Raw genomic sequence first — 17,814 nt, 5'->3', positions numbered from 1 at the left:
AGCAGAAAATCAACAAAAACGCACCATAAATTGACATGCTGCGGAATTAAATTCTGCCCTGCAGGTCAATTTATTAACGTTTACGCTGCGGTTTTTTTCCGCGCACAATTCTGTTGCGGAACTTCCACACCATTTACGCTATGTGGGAACCCGGGCTGAATTGAAGAGGGTGTTAAAGATTAGGCCTTATTCAGACGAACGTAGAATACGTCCGTGTGACAGCCGCTAAAACAACAGCCGTCACACGGACTCATGAATTTGAATGTTGAAAAATAGAAAATGTCCTATTTTCTTCCATTTTCACAGATCTCTCCATAGACTCAAGTCTATGGGGATCGGTGAAAACGAGACACGCAAAGGGGCAACTGCAGTTTTTCACATTTGAATTTTCCCACGTTCGTCTGAATAAGCCCTTAGTGAACATCAAGAACAGAATGAAAATCTGCAGCATGCTCTAATTCCTATATATATATATACACACACACGCGTAGTAGAGTATCATCGCCTTTGCAAAATGACGTATTTTGGTCCCTAGGAGGACCCGTTCAAAAGTTGCAGCAGAATTGTCGAAATAACAATTCCTTTTTAGGGAGGCGCTTGATGGATATGTCGGCCATCTTTAATGAGGGCATCTCACTATGGCGCCACACTGGAGCGGTGTACGCCGTAATAACTTATTTCTTCTTCAGTATCAGGATATTACAAGACCCTTTCGACTCAGTTTGGGCCCCGTGAAGACACGACGTAAATTCTAGAGCGCGGTGGACGGGTATCGCGAGAACTGGCGTTGCGTTGTTCCGATTCCGTCTCTAAGCGCCAGAGGGGGCCTTTTTTTTAGGTGTCTTCATAAAATGCCTGCTTGGGATGATTTTCTTTTTCCAAGATGGCGTCGATGAGGGAGAGTGACACCGGCCTGTGGCTTCACAATAAGCTGGGCTCCGCGGACGAGCTGTGGGCGCCCCCGAGTATAGCTTCGCTGCTCACGGCATCCGTCATTGACAATGTCCGCCTGTGTTTTCACAACCTGTCGTCCGCCGTCAAGCTGAAGCTCTTGCTGGGGATGCTGCACCTCCCACGCCGCACCGTGGACGAGGTGAGTGTTCCCGTCCTCCTCCGCCCCCCTTTCCCTCCCTCCATGGGCGTGAGTTGGACCGGTATAGACTGAGGCTGCAGACAGACGGGCAACCTGTGGCACTACGAGTATCGCTGCGGGAGATGACTCGACCGAAAAGCAATGAGTCGCAAATAGGTGCGATTTTCTGCAAAAAAAGACCCATTTTTTTTTAATTTTTTGGGGGTGGAAAAAATAAAGGGGAGAAATGTCCATATAAAACCCTGTGTGATTCATTAGAGTCTATGGGAGATAAGGAGGCTGTCCAGTGACCCCCCCCTAGGACTGGTTCTGTATACTCCATACACTTCAATGGAGAAATACAACACGTTTGGTGCCACTTCTCCTCTGTGAGTGATAGACTGACAGAATTTCGCTTTGGGTGTGAATGGAGAAGAAAACGCCATAAGCTCAAAATTAGTACAAGAAAAGCTTCTTCTGAAGTTGTTTAAAAGTGGAGCTTTTCCTATATACGGTATGTGCGGTTTTGCCATTTCTTTCTATCAATCTGATACATCTAGATTAAAAAACGTAAACAACGATGCAAATAGTCTTCTACCGTTTTGGGTATACAGCTCCTATGCTGATACCCCCACCCCACCAATCACAAGGACGGTCTGGAATCTCCCTCATTCCTCCTCCCTGCACGGTCAGTGTGTGGGGGACATTGAATGGAGCGACGGTCAAGTATTTGCGGTGTGTAGTAATGACCGATGAATGAATGTTTCAGCGGTGTGAGTCTTGTGTTTTATTTTTGTAAAGGAGTTCTTGATGTTTGCGCCGCCGCTGACCCTGCTCACTAGGCTTGGGAGAAAACGATCAGTGGCGGTTTAGCGGCCGCTCATGAATATCGCAGACTCCTTCCTCGCCGCACGATGCAACCAAGAAAATAGGATCTAAAAAATGTCACAGAAATCGCAGTCTGTCGCTACATCGTGGGTGTGTGAAGGTGGCGTCAGGCTTTCTATAATGCTAGTCCTGACCACTGCGACTATAGCCCTTGTTACTATGCAGGTTGGTCATTCAGGGTTCTGGGGAAGCTGGGTGACGTCCCCTGTAGCTGCTGCTTGGGGCCCCCCTGTTTTCTACCTGTCTGTGCACATAGGAGCAAACCATGTAGAAAGCGCTCCATACTGTATATCTCAATGAAAGGGGGTAATGATGATCCTCTGGTTGGAGTGAGAAGAGCCGCGCTCGGCGGCGGACAGATACCGCTCTGAGATCTACGTGTGGATCAGGAACTTTTCCTCCGATTAGCGTAGCTGCTCCACCTGCGGATCTCATGGAATCAATCCAGTGAAATGAAAAGGCCGGATCTACCGGGCGCCACCAATCAGAAACGGAGAGTGAGATCATACAGGTCGTAAAACCATTCATTCACCAACGTACGTGTTTAGAAGTCGGTCTATCCGGTACCTCATACAGGTGTCGCATATTACTAGTCAATGAGGAACTCAGACTGTTGTACGTTGGTCAATAAATGGACAGACACTTTCCGAGTCTGTTGGGGCCCGATAGATACCGTCGTCTATTTAATTTGATTATGTACAGAGCGGGACCTGCTGTGACTAAAGGGGGGGACTGAAATGATTCATGTGTCCTTTGCCATACTGTATGTCATTGATTACTGACTAAAGCTGGCCATATACTTCAGAGAGCAGTCAGCTGAACGCTCATTTGGCCGACCGCTATTCCGTCTGACACGTGCAGGCTTGAGTCGGCCGCGCGCGCATCTGGTCTCAGAGAGAAAGTTGCAGCCAGCCACGTTTGGCAGCGGCTTATCTAATAACCAATGGAAGGGCTGCGCGTGATGAAGTTTAATATGCCCAACCATCTAACGTGTAAGTCGGAATGCCGCTGTACACGTTAGAGGGTCGGCAGTCTTGCCGAAATCGCAAGGTTCGTCTAACATACATCTAATGTGTATGGGCACCTTTAAAGGGTAACTAAACGTACAACAAACGTCTGACATGTCAGAAGTTTTGATTGGTGGGGGTCCGAGCACTGAGACCCCCACGATCACTAAAACGAAGTGTCAGAAGCGCTCGTGTGAGCGCTCAGCCGCTTCATTTTTGTTCCGGAAAGCCGATGTATCGGTGTAGGAACAGAAACTAAGCCGCTCACATGAGCACTTCTGCCGCTTCGTTTTAGCGATTGGTGGTGGGGGTCTCCGTGCTCAGGCCCCCACCAATCAAAACTTCTGATATGTCACTTTGACATGTCAGAAGTTTGAACGTTTAGTTCCCCTTTAAGGATAGATCACACATCGTGTACTCGTGAATCCATCGTGCCCTGTGTGTTGCCCAAATGATTTTCACAGCGGATTTAATTCATTGCAGTCAGTGAAATCCGCAACTAAACTTTGTACCAAACACAATAACAAAACTACATGAGATGACTATTTTGGTACAGATTTTTAGGCCCTTTAATCTTGGAGAAACCTTTTAAGGATCATCTCTGCCCCTCGCCACCAAACCTAATTCTTTTTATACAGCGCCAACATATTCCGCAGCACTTTAATGTCTAATTCGGTCAGAATTGTATAGTGACAAAACGAACAAGTCGTACAAGAGGAGTGAGGACTCTGCTCGCAACGTCTTACAATCTGAGATCTTGAGCCCCGTGTGATACTTGTGCAGCAGATGATGCAGACATCGGAGCACAGGCGGGTCACCTTGGGCTTCGGTGAGAGGTGGTCACTACTCCTTGACCATTGAGTGGTCTTCTCGTTCAGAGGGTGAGGGAATAGGTCAGGGGACTCCACTGCCTGCCGTGTATTTAATGTCATTTATTTTCATGACCGATTGGCAGCAACACCTGGGTTTTCTGGTGCGTGGCATTTCTATATATATTCTAAAAACCTCTTTGGGAGGAAGTTGCTGAGTTTCTATCTGTTAAAAATGAAGCTTTCGATACCTTTTTTTTTCTCTTTCGTCCTTTCAGTATTAACCATTTTCCTGTTTTGTACCGGACTCTAATGGGGGATACCGAGTCGACAGCAATATACACATTCAGCGTTGCACCTATTTCTTCGTAGTCGACTGCGCTATTGATTCCGCCCAAAAAACGGAAACCTTATGGAACGGAGACAATCGGAAACCGTTGGCAACGGAATAGTTACCATTGAAATCAATGGTAATGCAAACGGAAGCTATGGTTTGTTTTCCTTTCCATTGATGGGCTCCTCCGACGGAACGGTCTGATGGAACCAATCAGCGGAAACCAAACGCTGATGTGAACAGCGCCTAATAGGCCTGTTTTATGGATTCAGAAAAGATAATTTCACCTTTTAAGCTCTTTTCCGGTGTCCTTCCGCAGCTCCAGGCATTAGATGTTTTTTCGGAAGGACCTGTAACTGTTCATACTGAGCTTCCTGGTTCTCGAATAAAATGCTAGGAAATGACTGATCTTTAATCTAGGCAGAGCGGTGAGAGGGGACGAGTGCGGGGCGTTAGCGGGAGGTTTTGGTGCACACAGAACATGTATAATCATTCAGTGTCTTATGTAAAAATGACAAATACACCATATTACAATAAAATATATTGTTTTATAAATTACATATGACATAAAACCCCCCACATATTTGGTATCCCCAGATGTGGAACAACCTTTACATTTAAATCTGTACATGTCGTTTTCTATCTGTGATGAAAAGGGTGAAAAGAAAAAAACATGGAGGTATGATCTCTTTTTTTTTTTTTTTTTTGTTTGTAGCCCCAAAATAAAAATGACATTTATGTATACATGACCTAAAATAGTAAGGGTCGGTTCACACTCAGCTTTTTGGCGCTGATTTCGCCGCAGAAGATATGTCAATCAGCACCAAAAAAAAAAAAGTCACCCCCATCACCATTGACTTCAATGGGAGGCAGAAGCAGGTTTTTTCCTGGCGACTTTTGACTGCTCATGGAAGGAAAAAAAGTGGTACGTCCTTCTTTTTTTTTTTTTTTTTTTTTTTCTTTCTGCGGTTTCCGCCTCTGACCTCACATTGAAATAAATAGGAGGCAGAAAAAAGCTACAGCGCTAGTTTCTGAGCGTTTTTCGCCCATGGTCCTTTTCATTAGCTTCAATGGAAGCGGGCGAAAAACGCAGTGAAAATGTGGAAAAATCCATCAGGCGGTTCAAAATCTGCCTCAAAATTCCTAAATGATTTCTGAGGCAGATTTTGAACTGCCTGCAATAAACGGTGTGAACAGAGCCTTGCTGCGTTCTTAGGCCCTGTTCAGTTTTTTGCAGGCAGAATGTCTGCTTCAGAAGTCCTTCAGGAATTTTGAGGCAGATTTTGAACTGCATGCACTTATTTTTCTGCGTTATTTTTGTGGCGTTTTTCGCCCCCCCTGGAATTAAAGCTAATGCAAGGACCGTGGGCAAAAAACGCAGCGATATACGCTCAAACGAGCACCGCAGGTTTTATCTGCCCATTGGTTCAACGTGAGGTCAGAGGCGGAAACCGTGGCAAGAAAGGACCTACTGCTTCTTTTTTCCAGGAAATAAAGGACTCTGCCTCCCATTGATATCAGTGGGGGGCGATTTCGGCCATTTTTTGGCGCTGATTCCAACGCGCCCGTCACCCTAGACTGGCATCGGTGGTTGTCGTTCAGCATCGTGTTACTCATGTATGGATAATGCAGAAATGGCTGAACAGAAATCTAAAACTTCTCTTGGCCGGCATCAAGGGGACGACTCTTGTTTTCTGCTGCGCGGTTCCTCAGGGATTCTGGTTTTTCTTACCATTGCACCAGCACATGATGAAATGAGAAGAAACCTGGAATGGAAATCGTGACCCGCACAGGGAATCTGATCATTGTAGTATTGGTAATCATCATCCTGCTACTGTCTGACTCCCTTCAGGTTGTTCTCTGATTAAAGTGTCACTAAGTTTATACTTTTTTTTTTTTTTTTTTTTTTTTTTACGTGTCCGTCTTGATCAGTGGGGGACAGAGCACGGAGACCCCCACCATTTGCTAAAACGAAGCGGCAGAAGGACTTAAGTGAGCATTGTGCCGCTTCCTCTCTGAGCGAGCAGTGTATGTACTCATCGTTTTTTGTTTTTTTATTGTGCCCGTACACCGCTCCGAGGAATGCCGATCAGAAACCTACTCCGCGCTCACCCAAGCGCTTCTGCTTCGTTTTAGCGATCGGTGGCACTCTTGTGCCTGGATCGCCACCAATCAAAATCTCTGACATGCCACGATCACATGTCAAGTTTTTAAAAAAAAAAAGTTGTTACCCTTTAAAATAATGTCCTCTTTCTGTTTCCAGACACAGCACCCCTCTTTTCTATGGGCTGTGTGTGGTATTGCAGCTGAGCCTAATCAAGTGAAATTTTTTTTGGGGTAGCCGAGATTTTTATTTATCTGTCAGATGAACTATTGTCCAATCCTCCAGACCTGCACTTGGTCTCGGTAACTCCAGTGCGGCGTAATCGTGTAACATATCGATAAATTGCTGTATCTCTATAAGCAGCACATTAAAATTTACAGACACATTTTGTTACTGAGAAATCAGTTTTAATAAAGGTCACTTTGAATTACACATATGAGCACAGTAAATCAGCAATTTTTGACGCAGGCATTTTACCGCCATCATTTCGGCACGGCACATTGAGGGTATAGGATGTGGTGACTGATCAAATCAAACCCAATACCAACTTCTCAGAACCGCATCCCGTAGATGGTGTGTCTTGAAGTTGCATATAGTAAAGAAAAGGCTTCTAGTGGTGATTGAGATTACGGAAAGTTTTTCTTTGAATATAATCCATGAGATCTTTTCTAATAATATGAAGCGTATCTGCCGCTGCCTTCTTATTTGGAACCTCCTGTAAGGAGCTTGTTCAGGAGAAACCCGTAGTATCCTGTTACTTATAAGGGAATGGTATAGGCTCCAGAAGCCCTGTGTCCTCCGGCACTCCCATTTGTGGAAGAATTTACACCCTCCACCTCTAAAGCATGAAGGTGCAGAGGATGGGGGCACGTGTGCTGTATATCCTCTCCTGGCTGCTTTATAACCTGCTACAAAAAGTGATGTATTCACAGAAAACAGAGACGGATTTACCAATGGCGTTTCACGCGCCAGTCTGATCTATCTGCTCCGCTGGAGTAAGGTACGACAGGTTTTATGTGCATGTCTCTCAATAAATTTGTCGCATCTCCCCGCAGGACGTGTGGCGTAACGACAGTGGCCGTGCGCTACAGTTTTGGCAGAAGCCTATTTACCTCACCGATCCTGTTATCCCCTCTGTGCCCCCTCAGCATGCCGCGACTCATACAAGGTCCGAACGCAGAGCAGCGCCAGGACCTCGTGTGACCCGCCGCACGCTGAGAGGACAAGAGGAGCAGTGAGGTCAGCAGACTTCATTTTTTTTTTTTTTTTAATTGTTCGAAGGGGGTTGGTCTGATCGGGGGGAGGTGTATGTGGCCCAGCGTGCGCCTCCTACAGCGCTACCTTACAGAGTAAAATGTATGCCAGCTAGATTTTCTCTATAATTGACGCTAGATTCTGGCATAAATTATAATAGTTATTTGGCTGATGCGGCTCTACCCCTTTTAGGAAGCCATGCCCCCTCTTTAACAAAAGTGATAGTGGCGTAGAAAGGTTTATACATTTCCCCCAATATTTCTTGGGATGAGTCTTTAAAATCATCCCACGCCATGTGTCTGCTCCCACCACCCCCGACAAGCAGCTGTATTTCCCCGGGGAACACCTTCTCTGGACAGACGTGATCACGGCAGCGGCTGCTAAATGTCTCAAATAGCAGCTGTTCAGATGGATGGCTGGAGTCCGCCAGAGTGAGAACCGCACTTTACGGAGAAGCTCCCTGTTCTGGCTAACAAAGGGGTCCGGAGCGGAGGAACCCCCCTTCATGGCGTCCATATGCCCTAATGGGAAATGCCCTTTAAGTGTAGGTATAGCTTCGAGATGATCCCTGCCTCGTTAGGCCAACGTGACAGGCAATTGTAAACAACCATAGCAGTGATCGCTTCAAAAATTGTGTGAATGTGTTTTTGCCTTTTTAGAATCGTGTAGTTGAGTGTTTTGAAGTAGTCATTGGACTGGATGCCGGGACTATAAATTAAGTCTCTGGGTCAAGCCCTTCTGGATCAATCATGGGACCAAACCCTGGGAAGAAAGTAGTCGTTGCAAATCTCAGATACTTGCTTGTGTGGGGGAAAATGATGCTGCAATGCCAGAGTAATAGGCCTTGCTGGAACTTATTTTTTTTATATATGGGACTCCTGAACCTCTGTGTGCAGGCTATGGGTGCAGTGGAGATGCTTGTGAGTAGGGTAGGGCTGTTTAGTAGTAATCTGGCAGATGTGACACCCAATCGTCCTCTCAGTCTTGGAGTTTGCCATGTGAGCATATGATGGTTTTGTGGTCAAGTACTGATTACTTCTGACTTCCTATTATCTTACAGATGAAGATGGCATTAACAGAAATTATTCAACTGGCCACACTGGACTCTGATCCTTGGATTTTAATGGTGGCCGACATCTTAAAATCCTTTCCAGACACTGGCTCATTAAACCTCGACCTAGAGGAACAGAATCCCAATGTGCAGGATATATTAGGAGAGCTCCGAGAAAAGGGTAGGACTGTCTCCTGGTTTTGTCTCGGGTCAGTGAAATTTGCTTTTATTTTACGATCTGTAACTTTAACATCTTTCCCTAAACCAGTGAGTGAGTGTGAAGCCTCGGCCATGCTGCCCCTGGAATGCCAGTACCTAAACAAGAATGCCCTCACCATGCTGGCTGGACCGCTGACTCCTCCCATCAAACATTTCCAGTTAAAACGGAAGCCAAAAAGTGCGACGCTCAGGGCCGAGCTTTTACAGAAGTGTAAGTATTAGGATTGCTGCTGCACTGGGAGAACACGTTTGGGCTACAGACACGTTGCGCAATTTATTGTGGAAAATCTACATCAAAACCGCAGGTAAAATCTGCAGTTTAGATTTATTTTTTTTAATGCAGATTTTACATTTTGGCCTCATGCACACGACCCTGTGATTATGGCATGGACGGGCAGCGGAGTGTCATCCGCGAGCCGTCTGCAATCACGAACCGTGCGCACACAAGATGTGCATTGACTTTAAGGAGCCCGGACCACAAATGCGGCCCGTAAAAATTACATGTCCTAATTATTATAATTTTTTTATATAGATATATATTTTTTTTTTTTTAGCGCTCCAGGCAATGCAGGGACCGTGGAAACCATGGTCTTGTGCATTTGCCCATAGGATATAATGTGCCCTATACTATCCGCAATTGCGGATAATATGCAAATGCACAGTCGTGTTCATGAGGCCTTAAAGAGGCTCTGACACCACATTATAAGTGTCCTATCTCCTACAGCAGAGCAAGCGTAATCTCGCTGTAACCTGTCATTTACCGCGTAATCTCGCAAGATTACGCTTGCTCTGCTGTAACTACCACAGACAGAGTAACGAAGTGCAGAGATTGTGAATAGACATCCCGTTGTATTCACTGTCTAAACACTTCAGTATCGTTAATGTGTTAGTATAAGACAGCACATAAGGATCTAGCAGGATCCCTATGTGCTGTGTAAATGAATGGTGAGAAGTGCATGACGCTGATTGGTCACTGATTGGTCAGCGTCATACACGCCTCTGTGCAACTCCCACTTGGTCAATAGTAAAACACGCCCAGTTGTCCATTGAGAAAATTAGGATAAAGATAAAATCGCTTCTAACGTGGTGAAAATAGATAGTTTTTTTAAAAATAAAAAGCATTACTGTCACCTACATTACATCGCCCATCTCCTTATGTAGGAGACAGGGCACTTATAATGTGGTGACAGAGCCTCTTTAAGCCCCTATTATGCCGGCCAATTTTGGCCGGTGCAGCGAATGTCGATCAATGAGACATCGCTTGTTTGCTCCTGTCACAAGGAGCTATGGATGGGGGTGAGCAGTCGTTACTACAATCGCTTGTCCCCATACATTATCATGCCGGCAGCGCGTCTCCCTGTTTACACAGATGTGCTGGCGACAACGATAACATTTTACTTTTTTTAAAACGATACAATCAGCGGCTGAACGGGTGTTTGCTCGTCCATCTGCTGTTCGCCGCCCTGTTTACACAGGGCAATTCTAGTCAACGAGCGTGCCCAGTGTAAAACCCCCTTTACTTGCGGAAACAGGTGAAGATCTTATGCTGTGTAGTTTGGTGCATTTTATTTATAAGCTTGTCAGATACGTTTCTGAGACTGAAACGCACAATAAATTGACATGATGCGGCTTTTGCTGTAGGTTTTACCCTTTCTTTATAGCTCTGATTTCCGTTCAAAAATGTTTAGCAGCCGGTGGATGAAGTTTTTTTTTTTGGTAATCCAGACAAAATCTGCAACAAATTGGCTACGTGTGCAGAGGCCTTATAATCTGAAATTATTTAAAAAAAATGTTTATTTTTTTTCCCACAAATAGACAATAACAAAAACACAGAATTTTTAAAGTCCATTGACTTTAGAGTTAGGGAATGTTTAAAGGGGTTTTCCCATAATCAATATTTATCACCTATCCGCAGTATAGGTGATAAATATCTGATCGGTGGGGGTCTGACTGTTGGGATCCCCACTAATCATGAGAACGAGCTTACCTTACCTTGCTGTTCCTGGGAGCCCAGGAACACTCCGTTCACGTCTATGGGGCTGCCGAGCGCTACCTTCAGCAGCACCGTAGAAATTAATAAAGTGCTGGTCGAGCCGGTGCATTATCGCTCCATTCATATACGGCTCCCGGGAGTGGCATGGTAAGCCTGTTTTTGCGATCGGTGGGGGTCCCAGCGGCCTGACTCCAACCAATCTGATATTCCACAGGGTAGGTGATAAATATTTATTATGGGAAAACCCTTTTACGGTAGGAACTTGCACATTAATTATATTGGAGCCAAATGTAGTGGACAATCGATGCAAATATGCATTGGTTTTTCTATCCTTGCAAAGACCAACAAAACTGTGTTTACAAGATAGATTTGGTAGAAGTCCTGGCCGTATGAGGCTGCCATCTATGAGCAATAGGGAATTACATACGAGAGGTCAGGGAATGGAGTTAGTGGTTCGTAAAACTTCATACACTTTTCAGTGTTGAAACTGAATTGAAAAATGCGCAAAAAAATCCTCCAAATCCAGTCGCCTTCGGTTGTTGTGGTGCTTGATGGTTGTAGAAAAAAAAATTGTAATTGAAATTTGTTTAACTCTAAAGCTACAGAGACTGCCCAGCAGCTTAAGAAGACAGCCGGGGTGCCATTCCACGCGAAAGGGAGAGGCCTGGTTAAAAAAATGGATACAACAAGTGAGTACAACACGGACTGGCCTAGGAGCCAAGCTGAGGATACATTGTGATTGACACATTTTAGCGGCTGAATACTGGAAACAACCAGCAACTGTTGCTTTTATCTTCATTCTGAATCCATTGGGTACCTGTAATCTAGGAGAATTAATTTGGAGGCTGTATACTAATGGCACCTATACAAATTAGATACATGTTGGCCAACGACTAAAACTAAATCCCACATGGCTTACACCTTCTGTGAAAGGGGCAATACATGACAAAAAAAGGGCATTTAAAAAATACAAATCTGAGGGTACATCTGCAGCCTTTGTAAAATATAAAGAGCGTAATAAAATCTGTAAAAATGTAATAAAATTAGCAAAAATACAAAATGAAAGGCAGGTGGCCAAGGATAGTAAAACAAATCCCAAAAAATTCTTCAAGCATATAAATGCAAAAAAGCCAAGGTCTGAACATGTAGGACCCCTAGATAATGGTAATGGGGAGTTGATCACAGGGGATCAAGAGAAGGCAGAGTTACTAAATGGGTTCTTCCGCTCTGTATATACAACTGAAGAAGGAGCAGCTGATGTAGCCGGTGCCGGTGCTGTTAATATATCAGTTGATATACTGAATTGGATGAATGTAGAGATGGTCCATGCTAAATTAAATAAAATAAATGTGCACAAGGCCCCGGGAGCAGATGGGTTACACCCTAGAATTCTTAAAGAGCTTAGTTCAGTTATTTCTGTCCCCCTTTTCATAATATTTAGAGAATCTCTAGTGACTGGTATAGTGCCAAGGGACTGGCGCAGGGCAAATGTGGTGCCTATTTTCAAAAAGGGCTCTAGGTCTTCGCCGGGTAATTATAGACCAGTAAGCTTAACATCCATCGTGGGGAAAATGTTTGAGGGGCTATTGAGGGACTATATACAGGATTATGTGACAATAAATAGCATTATAAGTGACAGCCAGCACGGTTTTACTAAGGACAGAAGTTGTCAAACCAACCTGATTTGTTTTTATGAAGAGGTGAGCAGAAGTCTAGACACAGGGGCCGCTGTGGATATAGTGTTTATATGAAGAGGTGAGCAGAAGCCTAGACAGAGGGGCCGCTGTGGATATAGTGTTTTTGCACTTTGCAAAGGCATTTGACACTGTCCCCCATAGACGCCTAATGGGTAAATGAAGGACTATAGGTTTAGAAAATATAGTTTGTAATTGGATTGAGAATTGGCTCAAGGACCGTATCCAGAGAGTTGTGGTCAATGATTCCTTCTCTGAATGGTCCCCGGTTATAAGTGGTGTACCCCAGGGTTCAGTGCTGGGACCACTATTATTCAACTTATTTATGAATGATATAGAGGATGGGATTAATTGCACTATTTCTATTTTTGCAGATGACACCAAGCTATGTAATATAGTTCAGTCTATGGAAGATGTTCGTGAATTGCAAGTGGATTTAAACAAACTAAGTGTTTGGGCGTCCACTTGGCAAATGAAGTTTAATGTAGATAAATGTAAAGTTATGCATCTGGGTACGAAAAACCTGCATGCATCATATGTCCTAGGGGGCGCTACACTGGAGGAGTCATTTATTGAGAAGGATCTGGGTGTACTTGTAAATCATAAACTAAATAACAGCATGCAGTGTCAATCAGCTGCTTCAAAGGCCAGCAAAATATTGTCGTGTATCAAGAAGCATGGACTCGCGGGACAGGGATGTAATATTACCACTTTACAAAGCATTAGTGAGGCCTCATCTAGAATATGCAGTCCAGTTCTGGGCTCCAGTTCATAGAAAGGATGCCCTGGAGTTGGAAAAAATACAAAGAAGAGCAACGAAGGTAATTAGGGGCATGGAGAATCTAAGTTATGAGGAAAGATTAAAAGAACTAAACCTATTTAGCCTTGAAAAAAGACGACTAAGGGGGGACATGATTAACTTATATAAATATATTAATGGCACATACAAAAAATATGGTGAAATCCTGTTCCATGTAAAACCCCCTCAAAAAACAAGGGGGCACTCCCTCCGTCTGGAGAAAAAAAGGTTCAACCTGCAGAGGCGACAAGCCTTCTTTACTGTGAGAACTGTGAATCTATGGAATAGTCACCGCAGGAGCCGTCACAGCAGGGACAGTAGATGGCTATAAAAAAGGGTTAGATAATTTCCTACAACAAAAAAATATTAACTGCTATGTGTAGAAATTTTTTACTTCCCCTTTCCCATCCCTTGGTTGAACTTGATGGACATGTGTCTTTTTTCAACCGTACAAACTATGTAACTATGTAACCATCGAGTATGTCTCTGATAATCCAGCGGGAGATAAGCTGCTGCCCGAGGTGTCCTGCGGCGGCCTTCTTCCCAATGAGTACAGAGGCATGCTCCATTAAGCATGCATCTCTATGGGGGGGGGTCAGGATGAATAGCTATCAAACTGCTATCTAGGGTGCATGGCCACCTTAAGAATTAGTGTTTGCTCCCCCCCTCATAAATCCAGGACCACAGTGCTAATCACTGACCACCATGCTGCCCATATACTGTATACAGTACTTTAGCATTTACATACATTTTTACTGTAGCTTGCTTCATTTCTCCTACGTTGGCCCTTATTACTGATCACTGGGGGTCCCAGCAGCGGAACAGCCTGTCAGATGATCCTTCTAACAAGAAAGCAATTGTGCAAAATGTTCATAAAGCTTGAAGGCAAATCTAGGCTGGAGATTAAAAAGTTTTTTTTTATAAGAGTTTCTTCTTTTGCCCAACAGCTCCTCTGAAAGGTATACCAAAGCAGGCACCATTCAGAAGCCCTACAACCCCAAACGTGTTTAGTCCAACTGCTAACAGGACGCCGATTGCCCCCTCCAGGACACCTCTCCGTCGAGAGAGGGGGGTGAAGGTATGTGTACTATGTTTATTATTAGCATAGTGCAGATTTCCCCTCATCCACATGTAGCCGAAAAAAATTGTCACAAAATTCAGTTCATGTTTTCAAACCCGCAGCATTTCTATTCTGTTGTAGATTTCATCCTAATTAATAAAAAAAATAATTAAGTTCATTTTGATTGCTAGAAACCATATAAATATATTGGATATATACATCCTGTCTTCTGTTTCTGATCTTCAGCTTTCTCAACAACCAAAATAAAAGGCTACAGCCTGGTCATTATTGCTAGGCTTTGTCCCCAACCAGTTTACCCTGAGCATAGACAGTGGGCAGATTTACTACGTTTTAGGCTGGATTCACTTGGCCGTGTTCCATCCGTAAGATATGGTCCGAATGTCGGCCGCATTGCCCGGACTGAACAACGTTCAGGGAGCCGGACTCCTGGCATAATAGTCGATGCTGTAAGTCACTGCCTCCCTGCGGGGATACTCTCCCATCCGGTAATGGTGTTTTCAGTACCGGACCATAGTTCTGTGGGGAGGCAGTGACCCACAGCACTGTGGATGATTGATGCTAGGAGTACGGCTTCCTGAATGGTGGTCAGTCCGGAAACAACGGCCAACATACAGTCCATATCTCGTGGACCGTACACGGCCATGTGAATCCGGCGTAAACGAAGCAGTCGGAATATGCACCAAATTTATCGTACAGCATGCACTACTGTGACAAGTATGGCGCATCTAGACACTTTTCTCCTCCTTTTATACAACTTTTCATTTGGCTTAATTTGCGACAGAATTTTAAGCCAGACCTTTGGTGCACTTTGGCAAATTTTAAGCCCTATCCCTTTTTTCTGAGCTTTTTGTTTTTAAGTGTCTAGAGAGGTGCAAGCGTTTTTCCAAAATGGAATGCGGCAAATTGCAGCACCTTTTTTGACACCTTCTAGGCACAGGCATGTTAGTAATCTGCCCCAATGTATTTATTTTCAGCTTTTGGATATCTCTGAGTTGGACAAGGTGGGAGCAGGGAGAGAAGCCAAGAGAAGAAGAAAGACTGTTGGTGAGTACCAAGATATTCTAGTTACTTGTTTGTAGTATTTTATAACTTCCCTGACTTAGAGCGTTAATCTGGGAGGGTCATCAACCATGTCTAATGTCTCTATTACAATATTGGGTCTCGTATAAGTTATTTGATGCTCCATATCCATTTATTAGCTGATATATATTGCTGCAGCCTAATGTCGTTTCACTAACCCCGTATGGCTATGTTAACACAAGACTGTGTTGAAGTGGCTCCTTGGTTGCCCAGATTCTTCTCTAGTGCACTCCCAATTAGTACTGGTAGACCAATATTGTGGGGATAAGGGGGCTGGTGGTCAGGTCCACGGAATCTGAGAGTTGCAAAAATAGAAAAGTTTATCCTTGTTATACTGTAGAGAATCTGTCATCAGACATACATTTTTATAGTAGGGCATCTGTAAGTGAATACAAGTGGGTACAGGACGCACTAGTTGCAAAGTTCTATTAGTACGTCTTAAAGGAGCCCTGATTTAAGATGGTCTGTTTGGTGATAACTTGTAATATGTTTACTGCTTCACACCAGTTGTTACTTTCCAAAACGCCAACCGTGCATTATTTTGTATTACAATTCTATATAAATTAAAAATGGCTTCTTTAAAGGGGTTATCCAGTTCTTTAAAATTGATTAACTATCCTTCGGATAGGCCATCAATATTCGATCACTGTGGGTCCGACTCTTGGCATCCCTGCTGATCAGCAGTTTGAAGAGCCGCGGCGCTCGCTTCTTCATTGTTTATATAGCTCTGCACGTTTAACCCCTTAGTGACCACCAATACGCCTTTTCACGTTGGTCACTAAGGGGCCTTAGGCTAGGCTGCAGCCTTTTCACAGTGGCCCAGTCTAAGTCCTGCACGGGTGTCCCGTACAGGCTGGAGCCAGGGCTCTGCTGTCTGAATTTAAACCGCAAGGTGAACACCGTAAAAAAAAAACGCAAAAGACAATGGCGAAATTGCAATTTTTTTACATTGCCCCCCCAAAAAAGTCATAATAAAAATGAATCAATAAGTCCCATGCACCCCAAAACAGTACCAATCAAAACGATGTCTCGTCCCGCAGAAAACAAGCCCCAAAAAATCACTACATTGATGGAAAAATAAAAAAATTACGGCTCTTGGAAAGCGACGAGGCAAAAACAAATAATTTTGGTCCAAAGTGTTTTTATTGTGCAAAAGTCGTAAAACATAAAAAAACCTCTACATATGTGGTATCGCCGTAATCGTACCGACCCATAGAATAAGGGTAACATGTTATTACGTCGCACAGTGAATGGCATCAATTTAAAACGCATAGAACAATGGCGGAATTTCAGTTTTTGTTTTTTTTTATAGAATTCCCCCCCCCCCCCCCAAAAAAAAGTTAAAAAAAAAAATTATATGTACCCTAAAATGGTGCTATTAAAAAAGTACAACTAACCCCGCAAAAAAATAAGTCCTCATACAGCTATGTAGACGGAAAAATAAAAAAGTTATAGCTCTTTGAATGCGACTATAGAAAAACGAATAAAATAGCTTGGTCATTGGGGCCTAAAATGGGCTGGTCACTAAGGGGTTAATATTGCCTGTGCATCGTATTACCGCTCCGTCTCATTCACTTGAATGGGACAAAACTGTAGTGCGCTGTAAGACCATGCACAACCGCTACTAAGAGTACGGAGCTGTGGCTGATGAACAATATAGGGGATGCAGCTCTCGTTGGAGCTCCTCAGCCCCTTTAAGCTGTTGATCAACTGGATAGCTGAGTCTGACCCCAACTAATCTAATATTGGTGGCCTAGCCAAAGGATAGGCCATCAATTTTAAAGAACCGGAAAGCCCATTTAATAATTTCCACTACAGCAGGCAGATAGTCAGGAGCTTAAAGGGAATGTGTTGCCAGCAAAAATAGCAATTAGACCTACCGGTAATTGTATTTCCAGGAATCCATCATGACAGCACTACAGGAGGTTGCCCTCTTGACCTCTGTAGTGACAGGAAGACAGAGAGGTTAAAAGGCCCCTCCCACCACCCACTTGCCAGTGTTTTTCAATTCCTACACCAGGATGGATGGAACCCTATTTTATTTCTAGGGGTAATAACTGACATGTTAATTGCACAAATCAGAATTCAATCAGGGAAGGATGTAAGGGTGCTGTCATGATGGATTCCTGGAAATACAATTACCGGTAGGTCTAATTGCTATTTTCCAGTACATCCCTCATGACAGCACTACAGGAGCAATACCAGATTATAATGCTCAGGGCGGGACTACGGATTGAAGGACTTTCCGTCCAAAACTTAAATCCGTATCGGACAGAACATCGAGCCTAGAATGTTTGTAAAACGTATGATGGCTTGACCAAGTGGCAGCTCTGCAGATTTGGTCCATAGAGGCTTCTCTTCTTTCTGCCCAGGATGCCGAGACTGCCCTTGTTGAATGGGCTCTGATGCCTTGTGGGGCACATAGTCCT

The 17,814-nt window shown here is 44.1% G+C and overlaps 1 protein-coding gene across 1 annotated transcript in view; it reads left to right on the top strand.

Moving 5' to 3' along the window:
• The first annotated feature begins 604 nt into the window (after window positions 1-604).
• The window catches only part of NELFA (negative elongation factor complex member A), a 32,076-nt gene continuing 14,866 nt past the window's right edge, over window positions 605-17,814 (top strand). The window contains 6 exon segments of the mRNA XM_075848951.1: window positions 605-1,093; window positions 8,529-8,700; window positions 8,788-8,949; window positions 11,331-11,420; window positions 14,172-14,302; window positions 15,280-15,349. Coding sequence (XP_075705066.1) covers window positions 884-1,093; window positions 8,529-8,700; window positions 8,788-8,949; window positions 11,331-11,420; window positions 14,172-14,302; window positions 15,280-15,349 — 835 coding nt within the window. The 5' untranslated portion in view covers window positions 605-883.

This window comes from Rhinoderma darwinii, chromosome 1, assembly GCF_050947455.1.
Source record: "Rhinoderma darwinii isolate aRhiDar2 chromosome 1, aRhiDar2.hap1, whole genome shotgun sequence".
NCBI classification, from domain to species: Eukaryota; Metazoa; Chordata; class Amphibia; order Anura; family Rhinodermatidae; genus Rhinoderma; species Rhinoderma darwinii.
Note: the sequence above shows the minus strand (reverse complement) of the source record. Positions and strands in the feature narration are given on the sequence as shown.